The sequence below is a fragment of the Neoarius graeffei genome, chromosome 11, assembly GCF_027579695.1.
Source record: "Neoarius graeffei isolate fNeoGra1 chromosome 11, fNeoGra1.pri, whole genome shotgun sequence".
Taxonomy (NCBI): domain Eukaryota; kingdom Metazoa; phylum Chordata; class Actinopteri; order Siluriformes; family Ariidae; genus Neoarius; species Neoarius graeffei.
Window position 1 is genome coordinate 45,912,744 of NC_083579.1, and position 15,949 is coordinate 45,928,692.

The 15,949-nt window shown below is 42.7% G+C and overlaps 1 protein-coding gene across 1 annotated transcript; it reads left to right on the top strand.

Annotated features, from left to right (window-relative positions):
- The first annotated feature begins 12,419 nt into the window (after positions 1-12,419).
- Positions 12,420-15,670, top strand: klf11b (Kruppel like factor 11b). The gene is made up of 4 exons (XM_060934017.1): positions 12,420-12,629; positions 13,326-13,592; positions 14,007-14,853; positions 14,986-15,670. Exons 1-4 carry the CDS (start codon positions 12,606-12,608, stop codon positions 15,246-15,248), a joined length of 1,401 nt encoding a protein of 466 aa, XP_060790000.1. The 5' UTR covers positions 12,420-12,605; the 3' UTR covers positions 15,249-15,670.
- The last annotated feature ends 279 nt before the right edge of the window (positions 15,671-15,949 follow it).

The following is a 15,949-nucleotide window of genomic DNA, read 5'->3' on the forward strand; positions in this document are numbered from 1 at the left end:
ACACAGACAACCATTCACACTCACATTCACACCTACAGTCAATTTAGAGCCACCAATTAGCCTAACCTGCATGCCTTTGGACTGTGGGGGAAACCGGAGCACCCGGAGGAAACCCACGCAGACATGGGGAGAGCATGCAAACTCCACACAGAAAGGCCCCTGTCGGCCACTGGGCTCGAATCCAGGACCTTCTTGCTGTGAGGCGACAGCGCTAACCACTACACCACCGTGCAGATTTTCAAAGTCACTAAATTATAAAAAGATCAAATAATTTATACGATGATCATCATCTTATATATTTTCCCTTGTTTTTACTGCTGCTTGGTAGCAAGTAGCCATGTTTCCATTAACCTGCTTAATGCGCAATTTTAAATTGTGACCTAAAAAAATGAGTAACAGAAACACATGAATTAAAAAAAAAACTCTCAAATATCTCAAAAATGTTTTAATGCTCACTTGAGGTGGTTTTTCAGACGATTCAATAATGCAATATTTTGCAAAATTGAAACATATTTGGGCGGCACGGTGGTGTAGTGGTTAGCGCTGTCGCCTCACAGCAAGAAGGTCCTGGGTTCGAGCCCCGGGGCCGGCGAGGGCCTTTCTGTGTGGAGTTTGCATGTTCTCCCCGTGTCCGCGTGGGTTTCCTCCGGGTGCTCCGGTTTCCCCCACAGTCCAAAGACATGCAGGTTAGGTTAACTGGTGACTCTAAATTGACCGTAGGTGTGAGTGTGAATGGTTGTCTGTGTCTATATGTCAGCCCTGTGATGACCTGGCGACTTGTCCAGGGTGTACCCCGCCTTTCGCCCGTAGTCAGCTGGGATAGGCTCCAGCTTGCCTGCGACCCTGTAGAAGGATAAAGCGGCTAGAGATAATGAGATGAGATGAGATGAAACATATTTTTCACATGACATGACATGAGCAAATTGAAACTCTACCTTTCTGAAAAAAAACAAAAAAACAAAAGAGTACACTGTAAGAGCTATCATGAGAGGAGAAACCTACGGTAGCTTTAATCACACCGACCAAACCATTTGCAATTGGGTTTTATCGAAATTTTTTAAATAGTGCTTCTCTTTTCCGAAAAACTGCCATGGAAATCCAGCTAGTAGCTTGTTACTACTGCCATAAGGTTGCAGTAATGCACCTAAAAGCTGTTTGCCAACCGCCATTAAACAACAGAAGAAGAAGAAGAAGAGTGATCTTTGAAGAATAGCCAAATAGTTCCCAGTGAATATCAAATATGATTATATAGGACACTTTTTCAATTGAATAAAACAATTTATTCTATTCCCTTCTCACGGGTTTCATTCATTTGGTTTGATAGCATACAATATTATTAGCGTATCGCTTATCCTACATGTATTACACCACTCTACCCAATGGAGAATGAGCGTTGAATATGGTTTAGGATATTGCATGGTTGTCAAGACAACATGATGTCACACGTTGGCGCTGATGCAAATACTCAATGAGAGAGTTTTCTGTTGTGCATGCAAAGAAGCATTTCTTTGTTTGCCAGGAAAGAGAAAGACGCGGTGAACACCCAAAAGGCTACCAAAACTTCGTTCGATATTCTTCACGCATATTTACAAGAGAAAAACATATCAACGGACATCGAAAAACTGGAAAAAACACATGTCGGAGACGTTCAACTTCCGCGCTAGCGAGTAACTGTGACAAACGAGTGACTGTGTAAACAAACATTGCCGCCAGGTTTGCTTCGTTAAAAATTGAACATTTTGAGAGAATTTTGAAAGAGAAACATGCGTTGAACACCCTTCACGCATATTTACAAGAGAAAAACAGGGGGTTTTGGAGTTGGACCATTTTTATTGTTAGAACTTTTACTTTGTACATGTACATTAGATTGACAGAACATTGAAGTACATTGGATCAGAATTAGCGTTCGATATTGGTAAGTAACCCCTGTTCTTAATGTTTTGTAAAATCTATAATTGTTCCATTGACTGTGTATGTATAATAATAATATTGTCCAATAGTTTCCTCTGGGTTCTCTGGTTTCCTCCCATGTCCCAAAAACAAGTAAGGAGGTTATGTTAACTTTCCCCTAAGTCTGAATATATCCATCCATCCATTATCTGTAGCCACTTATCCTGTGCAGGGACGCAGGCAAGCTGGAGCCTATCCCAGCTGACTATGGGCGAGAGGTGGGGTACACACTGGACAAGTCACCAAATCATCGCAGGGCTGACACATAGAGACAAACAACCATTCACACTCACATTCACACCTACGGTCAATTTAGAGCCACCAATTAGCCTAACCTGCATGTCTTTGGACTGTGGGGGAAACCGGAGCACCCAGAGGAAACCCACACAGACACGGGGAGGACATGCAAACTCCACACAGAAAGGCCCTTGTCAGCTGCTGGGCTCGAACCCAGGACCATTTTGCTGTGAGGCGACAGTGCTAACCACTACACCACTGTGCCGCCCTGTGTGTGCGTGTGCGTGTGTGTGAAAGTAATCCAGGGTAAAGTCTCCTGCCTTGTACACAGTGTTCCCAGGGTCAAATCTCCTGCCTTGTACCCAGTGTTCCCAGGATAACATTTCCTGCCTTGTACCCAGTGTTCCCAGGGTAAAGTCTCCTGCTTTGTACACAGTGTTCCCATCATAGACTCCAGATCCATCCATCTCAACCCTGACCAGAAGCTATAAAGTGGAGATGAGTGATATAATCTTTATGTGATGAACAGTCATGGTGCTCCTGGTACTATTATATCTTTCTACTAACACATTCAATTATTTAACCAGTTAAGACACCTGCACACCTCTGAATCAGAAACCCAGGGTCTCAGTGTTGTTATAAACAGTGAACCAGCCAGCAGGTATGATGCTGAGCCTCAAACTTAAGAACCATTTCTGTTCATCATTCTTCAAGCTTCATAGAGTTTCATTTTGCTCCCAGAGGTGTCGTAAAGGGAAAAATAAATATATGTTATTTACCAGCTGGAAGGTCTGTATCATGAAATACCGTGACCGAGGTCTTGAAAGTACTGAGCGAGGCCCTCTGGGCTGAGGTCAGTATTCAAGGCTGAGGTCACAGTATTTCACCATACGGACTGACCTTAAACTGGTAAATAATATATTTATATTTTTCTTTACCAAATTCTAACAGAAAACAAGAGCGCCCGAAAGGGAAAACTGAGCCGAGCCGAGGCGAGCTGCCATTTTGAATCCTCATTCACGGCTGTAATGCAAATGGCACTTTGATAATCTTATAAATAAATCTTATAAAAAAAGATAAATGTTGACAAAAAATGCTACTTTGTTTGTTTTTGTTGTGAACGAGCGAGTCGCCAGAGGTCCATAACCGGGGTCCATAACTGGGGTCTGTATCGTAGGATATGGACCTGCTCGCCAGGCAATCGGAGTGCAGGATTTGATGGAAACCGGACCGCGAAAAAAAATATATATACATGCTAACCACTAGGCCACTCTCCGGTATTTTTGTTAATAGATATGTTATTTACCAGCTGGGAGGTCCGTATTGTGAAATACCGTGACCGAGGTCTTGAAAGTACTGAGCAAGGCCCTCTGGGCCGAGGTCAGTATTCAAGGCCAAGGTCACGGTATTTCACCATATGGATCGACCTTAAGCTGGTAAATAATATATTTATTTTTTCTTTACCAAATTCTAACAGAAAACGAGAGCGCCTGAAAGGGGAAACCGAGCCGAGGCGAGCCGCCATTTTGAATCCTCATTCACGGCTGTAATGCAAATGGCTTCCTCCTCAGTATACAAGTGCACTTCCATGGCAGGAAAAAAACTACATTTTGCCGCCTATGTAGTCCTCTATTTATACAAAATTGAGTCATTCAGGATTCAGCCATGTTTTTGCTCAGCGTTAGCAACAGTTACAGGTTTTTAGCTTTCTCCTGAAATGTTTTCTTTTATTTTGTCTTCATCAGGGTAGTAAGACTCACTTTCGCTGTGAACACTGTTGTTATCGCTATCCATGATGTAAAATTAATGCTATTCTCCAGAGAAATGCGAAAATAAATGTTGACAAAAATTGCTACTATGTTTGTTGTTGTTGTTGTTGTGAACGAGTGAGTCGTCAGAGGTCCATATCCGGAGTCCGTAACTGGGGTCCGTATCGTAGGATATGGACCTGCTCGCCAGCCAATCAGAGTGCAGGATTTGATGGAAACCGGACCGCGAACATTTTTTTTCCAACCAACACTCGTTACTACCATCAGTCGTCAGTAAACTGGAAAAGTATTGAATGAAGAGTAATGGTGGTAACGACCGTTGGTAACCTCTAAAACGTGTAGTAGGGGATGGAAGCAATTTAACACTATCTACATGTTTGCCGTGCTCTGATTTTCTTTTATTGGCCAGGAAAATAATAGATGTATATTGGGGAAAGGTCTTCGATGTAAAAACTGCTCTGGGTGTTGCCAGGTTTCCAATGCTGAAACAACTTTTTACTGCTTTGCTGTGCCTCCCACATAGCAATGCAGATAGTGAGAGGGCTTTTTCATTGGTTAGGAAAATTCATACTGAGGACAGAAAAAATCTGGCTGCAGACACATTAACTGCATATCTGCAAATTAAAATTAACTGTGATGAGGAGCTACAACTGCTACCCAAGCAGTGATATTATAGCTAGTGCCAAATCTGCAACATCTTTGTACAACAAAGAACACTCCAAAAAGGAATAAGATTTAAATTCTTGTTATAAATTACTGGGAAGATTTTCAATTTAACTTTATAATTTATTAATATTTTCACTTATCCTTGTTTACATAATATACTTGATGTGGTTCAGTCATCTTTAGTTGGATCTAACACTGCTTGTGGTGTCAACACTTTTTTCTCAAATGGAACTTTTACTAACCTTCATTTACTGTTTGACATGATTATATATAATTTATTACATGTAACCTACTATTTTAATTAACATACCTACTTAGTACTGCTGTTATATTTCAAGTAATTTTCTTTGGTGGAATGTAATATTGTAGGTGAGGTCAACACTTGTCAAATACAACTTTATGAACTATTTAATATTAATACATTTTATTTGGAAAATTTACATCAGTAATTCTTGTATTATTGATACATCTCATCTCATTATCTCTAGCTCTTTATCCTGTTCTGCAGGGTCACAGGCAAGCTGGAGCCTATCCCAGCTGACTACGGGCGAAAGGTGGGGTACACCCTGGACAAGTCGCCAGGTCATGACAGGGCTGGCACATAGACACAGACAACCATTCACACCTACGGTCAATTTAGAGTCACCAGTTAACCTAACCTGCATGTCTTTGGACTGTGGGGGAAACCGGAGCACCCAGAGGAAACCCACGCAGACACGGGGAGAACATGCAAACTCCACATAGTAAGGCCCTCGTCGGCCACGGGGCTCGAACCCGGACCCTCTTGCTGTGAGGCGACTGCGCTAACCAGTACACCACTGTGCCGCCCCATTACTGATACAATCTCATCTTATCTCATTATCTCTAGCCGCTTTATCCTGTTCTACAGGGTCGCAGGCAAGCTGGAGCCTATCCCAGCTGACTACGGGCGAAAGGCGGGGTATACCCTGGACAAGTCGCCAGGTCATCACAGGGCTGACACATAGACACAGACAACCATTCACACCTACGGTCAATTTAGAGTCACCAGTTAACCTACAGTAACCTGCATGTCTTTGGACTGTGGGGGAAACCGGAGCACCCGGAGGAAACCCACGCAGACATGGGGAGAACATGCAAACTCCACATAGCAGGGGCAGACTGGCAATCTGTGCATTCTGGAAAAGTCCAGAATGGCTGTCCGGTCTACGGCCGTCTGCCCTGTTCAATAACCAAAATTTTCAGTCTATCAACTAACAACAGATGATTCTAAGACGATAATTTATCCGTCAATCATTATTCCATAGGCCTAAAAGCCAACAAAGAAGAGTAACGTTAGTGTCTGTCAACAGAAAGATGGCAAGCAGAAAACGTAAGGAGAAAGGTGGATGGGAAAAGTTAAAACAAAAGAAAGTGAAGTCACTTGAAGAAGATGCTTCAAAATGTAGAAAGCTCACAGAGCTTTTTGGCAGCAGTGCAACTGCAAGCAGCAGCAGTAACGTTAATGTCACGTTATCACCGAGCGAGACTGAGAACCAGGTGGACATCCAACCTGACCAACCACATGCTGCTGATGATAGTCATGATGAGGGGCAGGCAGCTGAGGGAATTTCACCGGAGGAGGAGGTACCGGTAAATGACAACGACATAAAACCATAGCATAAAACAGGTTACGTCAAGGCCACTCATAGACCCCTCGCATAGTAGGCCAATCTTCTACTGACTGGATTTGCGGTGTGATGATGAGAAATATGTGGCTTATTGCTGTCAAAACAAACACGTAACTACCAAGCAAGCCAATTTTAAATAGATAGGCAAGCACAAATGGCCCCGATTTCATATGTTCACCTCTGTATAATTCATGCAGATTAGGCTCTTTACGTTCAAGAGAACCAAAGCTCTAGCCTATCATTAACCAAAAGTTTGAGGGGGAGAAGTGTTTTCCATTTTGGCACTATTTATCTTTGTCTTCTCTTTCGTGGTGCGTGGTGGAATGTCTGTGGAATAGGCTACAAATGTTGTTTGAAGGATGATTGGTTGAATGGTATCATAACTAATCAGAGCAGCATTGCATTGTGCAATTTGTTAATAGCCTAATTTTAGATCTGTTTGTCAGGCTTACCTACCAAAAAATCTGCATAATATTAAAACTATAAAATGTGTCAAGCAGGCTAATTCTTACACAGAATAGACCTAAAAGGCTAAAAATGTAATTGGGATTTAGGAAAAACCTCCAAATCTGTTTTATTCTTCTTGTCTGTAGCCTAGGTATCAAATGCTATGTTTATCCAAAGTTTTGGCTGGTTTTTAAAAATAGAATTTTGAGGTATAAGTACAGGTTTAAAGGCTGTCATTCCAAATAATAATATTAAACAAATGTTAATCAAGCATATGTCAGTGCACAGTGTGAAGGGTTTTCCTAGATGCCATTGCATAGTTTAGATATAATCAACAATAGCATTAGCATCCAACTTCATCTTTTCAATTGTTTGTTTATTCAGGTTGAAGATAGTGGCAGCTCAAAAGATGACAGGGAGAGTCCAGAAAAGTGCCAGAATGAGGGATCAGTGCCCCAATATTTGTGTGGGTTTTGTTATGACAGACAATATACCACTTTATTATAGCACTATAGTATAGTATACTATAGTATAGTGGGCCTATTTGGGGGGAAAGTCCAAGGCCATTTTTTGGTCCCAGTCCGTCCCTGCCACATAGAAAGGCCCTCGTCGGCCACGGGGCTCGAACCCGGACCTTCTTGCTGTGAGGCGACAGCGCCTCATTAGATTAGATTAGATTAGATTAGATTCACTTTATTCATCCCACATCGAGGAAATTCACATGTTACAGTAGCAAGAAAATGTCAAACAGATAAATAAAACTGAAATAAAAATTAGACAAACGAAGGATTAAATACAAAGGGCTATTTGCATTATCTACCATGAAAAAGTATAGAAAAATTGCCTTATTGAGAGGCTCGGAAAAATTGCACATTACAGGTAGACTCTGTATATATATATATATATATATATATATATATATATATATATATATATATATATATATATACACATACAACCCCGATTCCAAAAAAGTTGGGAAAAAGTACAAATTGTAAATAAAAACGGAATGCAATGATGTGGAAGTTTCAAAATTCCATAGTTTATTCAGAATAGAACATAGATGACATATCAAATGTTTAAACTGAGAAAATTAAAAAAAAGAGAATTTATATCTTTATATCTGAGAAAATGTATCATTTAAAGAGAAAAATTAGTTGATGTTAAATTTCATGACAACAACACATCTCAAAAAAGTTGGGACAAGGCCATGTTTACCTCTGTGAGACATCCCCTTTTCTCTTTACAACAGTCTGTAAACGTCTGGGGACTAAGGAGACAAGTTGCTCAAGTTTAGGGATAGGAATGTTAACCCATTCTTGTCTCATGTAGAATTCTAGTTGCTCAAATGTCTTAGGTCTTTTTTGTCGTATCTTCCGTTTTATGATGCGCCAAATGTTTTCTATGGGTGAAAGATCTGGACTGCAGGCTGGCCAGTTCAGTACCCAGACCCTTCTTCTATGCAGCCATGATGCTGTATTTGATGCAGTATGTGGTTTGGCATTGTCATGTTGGAAACTGCAAGGTCTTCCCTGAAAGAGCCGCCGTCTGGATAGGAGCATGTGTTGCTCTAGAACCTGGATATACCTTTCAGCATTGATGGTGTCTTTCCAGATGTGTAAGCTGCCCATGCCACACGCACTAATGCAACCCCATACCATCAGAGATGCAGGCTTCTGAACTGAGCGCTGATAACAACTTGGGTCGTCCTTCTCCTCTTTAGTCCGAATGACATGGCGTCCGGGCGGCACGGTGGTGTAGTGGTTAGCGCTGTCGCCTCACAGCAAGAAGGTCCTGGGTTCGAGCCCCGGGGCCGGCGAGGGCCTTTCTGTGTGGAGTTTGCATGTTCTCCCCGTGTCCGCGTGGGTTTCCTCCGGGTGCTCCGGTTTCCCCCACAGTCCAAAGACATGCAGGTTAGGTTAACTGGTGACTCTAAATTGACCGTAGGTGTGAATGTGAGTGTGAATGGTTGTCTGTGTCTATGTGTCAGCCCTGTGATGACCTGGCGACTTGTCCAGGGTGTACCCCGCCTTTCGCCCGTAGTCAGCTGGGATAGGCTCCAGCTTGCCTGCGACCCTGTAGAAGGATAAAGCGGCTAGAGATAATGAGATGAGATGAGATGAGACATGGCGTCCCTGATTTCCATAAAGAACTTCAAATTTTGATTCGTCTGACCACAGAACAGTTTTCCACTTTGCCACAGTCCATTTTAAATGAGCCTTGGCCCAGAGAAGACGTCTGCGGTTCTGGATCATGTTTAGATACGGCTTCTTCTTTGAACTATAGAGTTTTAGCTGGCAATGGCGGATGGCACGGTGAATTGTGTTCACAGATAATGTTCTCTGGAAATATTCCTGAGCCCATTTTGTGATTTCCAATACAGAAGCATGCCTGTATGTGATGCAGTGCCGTCTAAGGGCCCGAAGATCACGGGCACCTGGTATGGTTTTCCGGCCTTGACCCTTATGCACAGAGATTCTTCCAGATTCTCTGAATCTTTTGATGATATTATGCACTCTAGATGATGATATGTTCAAACTCTTTGCAATTTTACACTGTCGAACTCCTTTCTGATATTGCTCCACTATTTGTCGGCACAGAATTAGGGAGATTGGTGATCCTCTTCCCATCTTTACTTCTGAGAGCCGCTGCCACTCCAAGATGCTCTTTTTATACCCAGTCATGTTAATGACCTATTGCCAATTGACCTAATGAGTTGCAATTTGGTCCTCCAGCTGTTCCTTTTTTGTACCTTTAACTTTTCCAGCCTCTTATTGCCCCTGTCCCAACTTTTTTGAGATGTGTTGCTGTCATGAAATTTCAAATGAGCCAATATTTGGCATGAAATTTCAAAATGTCTCACTTTTGACATTTGATATGTTGTCTATGTTCTATTGTGAATACAAGATCGGTTTTTGAGATTTGTAAATTATTGCATTCTGTTTTTATTTACAATTTGTACTTTGTCCCAACTTTTTTGGAATCGGGGTTGTATATACATAAATTATATATATATATAGTTTAAGGCCTATATTAAGGCAGAGGTAGTAGTGGTGAAGTAGTGCAAATATAACAACAAACAGGTCATTGGTGCTACATTACAAGTTGTGGGTGTTATACAGTCTGACAGCAGCAGGTATGATTGACCTGCGGTATCTCTCTTCCTTACACCGTGGGTGTAGCAGTCTACTACTAAAAGAGCTGCTTAAAGCCCCCACAGCCTCATGTAGGGGATGAGAGGGGTTATCCATGATAGAGGTCAGCTTGGCTAACATCCTCCTCTCACCCACCACCTCAGTGGAGTCCAGTCCAAGACTGAGCCAACCCTTCTGACCAGTTTATTACTGATACAGTGTATATTAAACAATTAAGTTTATAGTTCAGCCATTCTCTTTAGTAGATAATTGTTTACTTGACTGTACATACACTACCGTTCAAAAGTTTGGGGTCACCCAGACAATTTTGTGTTTTCCATGAAAAGTCACACTTTTATTTACCACCATAAGTTGTAAAATGAATAGAAAATATAGTCAAGACATTTTTCTGGCCATTTTGAGCATTTAATCGACCCCACAAATGTGATGCTCCAGAAACTCAATCTGCTCAAAGGAAGGTCAGTTTTATAGCTTCTCTAAAGAGCTCAACTGTTTTCAGCTGTGCTAACATGATTGTACAAGGGTTTTCTAATCATCCATTAGCCTTCTGAGGCAATGAGCAAACACATTGTACCATTAGAACACTGGAGTGAGAGTTGCTGGAAATGGGCCTCTATACACCTATGGAGATATTGCACCAAAAACCAGACATTTGCAGCTAGAATAGTCATTTACCACATTAGCAATGTATAGAGTGGATTTCTGATTAGTTTAAAGTGATCTTCATTGAAAAGAACAGTGCTTTTCTTTCAAAAATAAGGACATTTCAAAGTGACCCCAAACTTTTGAACGGTACTGTATAGTCCTTTTTAAAGGGGAACAGAGGGCAATATATAGAGTAAATATAACAATAAAACACACATTAACGAACCTTATTCAAGACTTACAAAAGTTTTTTGTTCTCAGGTTGGAAAGTTATAGTGTTTTGAAAGTAGCTCGAGCAAACTATTTCTGCAGTTTGAACAGCCCGCCATGATATTAATTTTATCCAATCAGAATGCACGTTCATTTTCTCTGCGTAACACTCATGACGTATGTATGTGCCCAGTTGTGTTGGCTCATTGAGGTTGGGAATAGCACATGTGAAATACCTGTTTCTGCCTCTTGCGACGATTTCGCAAGTCCACGGGTGGCGCCTATCTCATTGCAGCAAATAAATTCTGCCGGACTTGTGAGCAACTCCACGTTACATTTTCCGCACGAGCACCACGCCGTGTCACCTGCATGCAGACGCTCTGCCCCACGCTCGCCATGCCCATGGTCAGCATCAGTCTCATCCTCGCCGTCATCCGAGCTTTCTTCTCTTATTTCATCACCGGAGTCGAGAGTACCTCTCCTAGGTTCAAACTGGTACCCTTCTAAACCATAGCCTGCTTGCAGTGTGTCTTGCGGGATCTCTTCGTATGATTCGACAGAGCTGTCGCTTTCACTTGATGCGCCCGACGCCATGATTACACACTTATCTCCTCTATTTCGGAGAGTTCCGCTAGTGCAGTGGGTAGCGCTGACGTCACGGTCTTTTAAAAATGGCGACTCTTGTGCGGTTTAGCGCATAAAGTATTATATTTACAATTACCAAGATATTTCGTTGTTTTCTAGTATATAAATTTGATAGAATACTTAAGGGTGGCACGGTGGTGTAGTGGTTAGCGCTGTCGCCTCACAGCAAGAAGGTCCGGGTTCGAGCCCTGTGGCCGGCGAGGGCCTTTCTGTGCGGAGTTTGCATGTTCTCCCCGTGTCCGCGTGGGTTTCCTCCGGGTGCTCTGATTTCCCCCACAGTCCAAAGACATGCAGGTTAGGTTAACTGGTGACTCTAAATTGACCGTAGGTGTGAATGTGAGTGTGAATGGTTGTCTGTGTCTATGTGTCAGTCCTGTGATGACCTGGCGACTTGTCCAGGGTGTACCCCGCCTTTCGCCCGTAGTCAGCTGGGATAGGCTCCAGCTTGCCTGCGACCCTGTAGAACAGGATAAAGCGGCTAGAGATAATGAGATGAGATGAATGAGAATACTTAAGAATACGTTACTTTGTCACATCAGCAACTGTATATATTATATTTGGTACCCCTTTAATTCAGTTGTTTTCTCTGGGATCTAAAATTGCTTTTTATTCAGTACATGCTTATTTGATGCCTATTACAATAAGAGTGTATAATAATAAAACAGTCGGTGCTTTGGAGTATATACTGGAATTTTTTCTCGTGTATAAGGGCTCATGGGTGTCAGGGCATGGGGAAGTAAAGGTTGACATGTATGCTCAACTAAACCTAGCCTGATTACTCACGACTTTAACGCTCTACTCAAGCCTGCGATGACCTTTCACCCAGTTTCCCGGCACGCGGTTCACTGGGTTTGCTCCGACACCGCTGACTCCCCCGACACGCCCACCCACAGCCGCGCACCCCTCTTCAGCCAATCGCGTCGCTGACATGCGCTGATCACGCGTCCTTTCTCACGCTATTGGTCGAGCGCCTACACATGCTCGTTTCTCATTGGGAGCATGTTGCCACCCGCCAGTCTGTTGTCAATTTTGTTTTTCTATTTTCCCCCCCATGACTTGTTTGACTCAGCTGAGGCAAGAGCTGAGTGCTAAAAGCCAATTGAATTCCGGTCTCAGTCGTCACTACACGGGCGTTAGTAGCACGGACTCCTTTGTTCTGTTATTCTGTGATCCGAGAAGTGGGTTTTTAATATAGAAATACACGTTTTGAAGACGTGTCAACGCGACTATTTATGAATATGGAGGAACTATCTCAGGTAAGAACAAACACACACCTATCCGGATGGTTATTGTTGAGTCACACAAAGAGCTCACGTTATATTTATAATAACCATCATAACCAGACTTCTAACTTAATCTCAGTGCTTAGTGATGCTTTATTATATTTCCCCCACTGTCTACTTTTTATTTAGTGACTTCGTATTTTCATTTTAAGATGTGTGAGTATTTTGTATTTGAGCCTACACAGTTGAAAACAAAAAAGGTTTCTCGATGGTTCTTCAAATGGTTCTAGCTTTTTAAATGGGGTCTATTTAGGGGAACCTTCTGTTATAGGGTTCTTCATAGAGCCTTTAAGGGTTCCACCAGAGAGACAAAGAGGAAGCTTGGTAGACTGAGCCTAACAGTGTTTTTACACAACTGCAGTTGAAAACAATTTAATGTTGAGACTAAGCTGAAATCTCTAATAAGTTCAGCTGTGGCCAGCCAGCATGTCTGTAAACAACTCTTCAGTTATTTGTCTAGTTTGTGCGTGAGTGAGTGAGTGTGTGTGTGTGTGTGTGTGTGTGTTTAAGTAAGGGAGGGGTGTGGTGTGAATCATTACTGTTTTACACATCGGGAATAGTTGGCTTCCTGAAGCGCAAAGGGTTTTTTGAGCTGTTTTTATTTTTTCCTCACACGAGCATCCGGAAAGTCCTATTTAAGCTTATGTGAAGTATTCTTGCTCTTCTCAGGAAACTCAGATGGACATTCACAGACCGTATATGGGAAGGATGGAAAGGAGAAGGCATGACAGTGAGCAGTCATTATGCAGCATGCTAGAGTCCAACGATCTGGAGGCGGCCGAAGCTCTCGTCTGCATGAGCTCCTGGTTTCAGTCATCCCAAAGACCCGGCAGCTTGAAATCCCGCCCTCTGACCCCGGCTTCTGATTCCTGTGACTCCCTCCAGCATCCTGAACCACCAGAGACCCCTGGAGACTTTGTCTCGCTCTCTTCTTTGGTAAGGAGGCTCAACAGACAAAGCCAATCTTAAGAAAAATATCGTAAGTTAGAAGCATTTATGAGCTTTGTTTTAAACTCGAAACTTTCCCACAAGAACGGAAAGAATAACACATGGCCTTGTAATGTGTGGTGTGGGAATTTTCACAGGGTTCATTCGTTTCCTTGAACTCCATGAGATGGCTTTATGATAGCTCAGACATGTGGCGTTGTATAGATAAGCCTCTCTTGCTGGATGAACTTCAGCCTGAGTGTCCATGTGTAATTGATTGTTTGTTTGGCTCATGCAAGATAAAACATGGGCACTAAACCATAACTTTTTTTTTTTTAGATAACAGTATTTCTTGTCTATTCATAGTGAAGACCTTGTGACGATGTCGTCTACTTAATATTTTGCATCTTTCCCTTTCTTCAGTGTATGACACCACCTCACAGCCCCAGTTTTGCTGAGATCACCTCCCACATCCCAGTGCCTGCCTCACCCTGCCCTCTGAAAAAACCTTGCACCGGTGTCCTCAGTCCCAGACTCCAGCAACCTGCTGTGACCTCCTGTGCTGAGACTTCACCACCCAGGTGGTTTCCCACCACTGAAAAACCTTCCTCCCAACCCTGCAGAGCCATGGCTACCAGCGTCATCCGGCACACAGCGGACAGTTCAGTTTACCAGAACATTCCACACGCTGTCCAGTGCCAACAATCTGCCCCCACCCACATTCAGCCACCAAAACAGCCAGAGGTTCACTTACCAGCCTCTTTATCCTGCCAATCTCACATATCCAGCACTGCATCAGAAATGTGTGTGAACAGCAGCAGCAGCAGCCAATCTTCCATTGATAAGATCTCTTCCAAATCTTCTTCCAGTTCGCAACTTTCCACAGCCAGTCCACCCATTATATGCCAGATGTTCCCAGTGGCACAGCCAGGACTTATTTCAGCAGCGTTTATCCAGAGTCCAGCTCCAAAGTCTATTCTTCCACAACCAATTTTTGTTGGTTCTTCTGTTCCACAAGGCACTGTGATGCTGGTGATGCCTCGGGCCTCGGTGGCTCAGACACCACAGTGCCCACAGCAGGCGGTTGTGACCGTAGGCAACACCAAACTGCTGCCTCTGGCACCAGCACCTATCTACCTACCCTCAGGGCAGAATGGCACCACGCAATCAGAGTTCTCCCGTAGGCGCAACTATATCTGCAGCTTCCCTGGCTGCAGGAAGACCTATTTCAAGAGCTCTCATCTCAAGGCACACCTTCGAACTCACACAGGTAAGGAAGAGTCAGGTTTGCTGGATTACTAAAGTATCCTTTTATTGTTTTTATATAGGAGTTGGAAAGTGTGTAGCATTTCTCTAACCATGTCTTTTTTTTTTTTTGGTTCTGTTTTGTCTGTTCCTGCAGGTGAGAAGCCATTCAGCTGTAACTGGGAGGGCTGTGACAAAAAATTTGCACGCTCAGATGAGCTCTCCCGTCACCGGCGAACACACACTGGTGAGAAAAAGTTTGTCTGTCCTGTTTGCGACAGACGCTTCATGCGTAGTGACCACCTTACTAAGCATGCTCGCCGTCACATGACCACAAAGAAGATCCCCTCCTGGCAAACAGAGGTGCGAAATCTCAACAAGGCTCTGCCAATCAGCATGCTGTTACCAGCCTCAAAATGAATCTAACTGGAGTAAACTACTTCAGTCATACAGAGACTCTTTATTGGAACGATAAGGCTGCTAATTCTCATGGACAAATGTGGACATGCACTGGACTCCCTCTTGTTTTCCATTCTGCTCATTTTGTACACTTTTTGCAATGAACACAATGTTTTGTTTACTCACTTGTTATAATCATTCATGCACTCATGCATTTTATTTTTTTTTTGCCAAAGTCTTTGTACTATATTTGTCTTAATTATATGTGTATGTATAAGTACAGTTGAGTTTTGTTGGAAATAAATGGCCTATTCCTTACTGCCTAAATACAGGAAAATTATGAAAACTCATGGATTTTACTTATGGAAAATGATCTGAACTGTGCTAATGATATCACTTTCCTTTATTTAATACTCATTTTCAGTAAACTTTTGATAAATCAATATTCTGTTTTTCTGGTTATTTAATTCTGAGGGTTGTGTTGGTAGTCAAACAAATGAAACTGGCACCCAGAGAAAGTGAAAAATACAGTTCTCATTCAAACAGGAAGTATGAGCTTTAAAAAGACATTCACAGTGATGACGTGTTGACTAGTTAATCTGTGACGCCCACCCTTTTCTTGGGTCATGTTTTTTCCTGTTCGGTTTTGCTGACACTGATCTGGAGCATTTCCTGTGTGCTTTGTGAAGTCTGGGACTGAAGACCTGTTCAGTCGTATGCAG

What these genes read in the sequence shown, in the direction of transcription:
- klf11b (XM_060934017.1), top strand. Translation starts at nt 12,606, where the DNA reads ATGAATATGGAGGAACTATCTCAG. An exon ending in ATATGGAGGAACTATCTCAG is followed by an intron (nt 12,630 to 13,325) that starts GTAAGAACAAAC and finishes TGCTCTTCTCAG; the next exon opens with GAAACTCAGATGGACATTCA. An exon ending in TTGTCTCGCTCTCTTCTTTG is followed by an intron (nt 13,593 to 14,006) that starts GTAAGGAGGCTC and finishes CCCTTTCTTCAG; the next exon opens with TGTATGACACCACCTCACAG.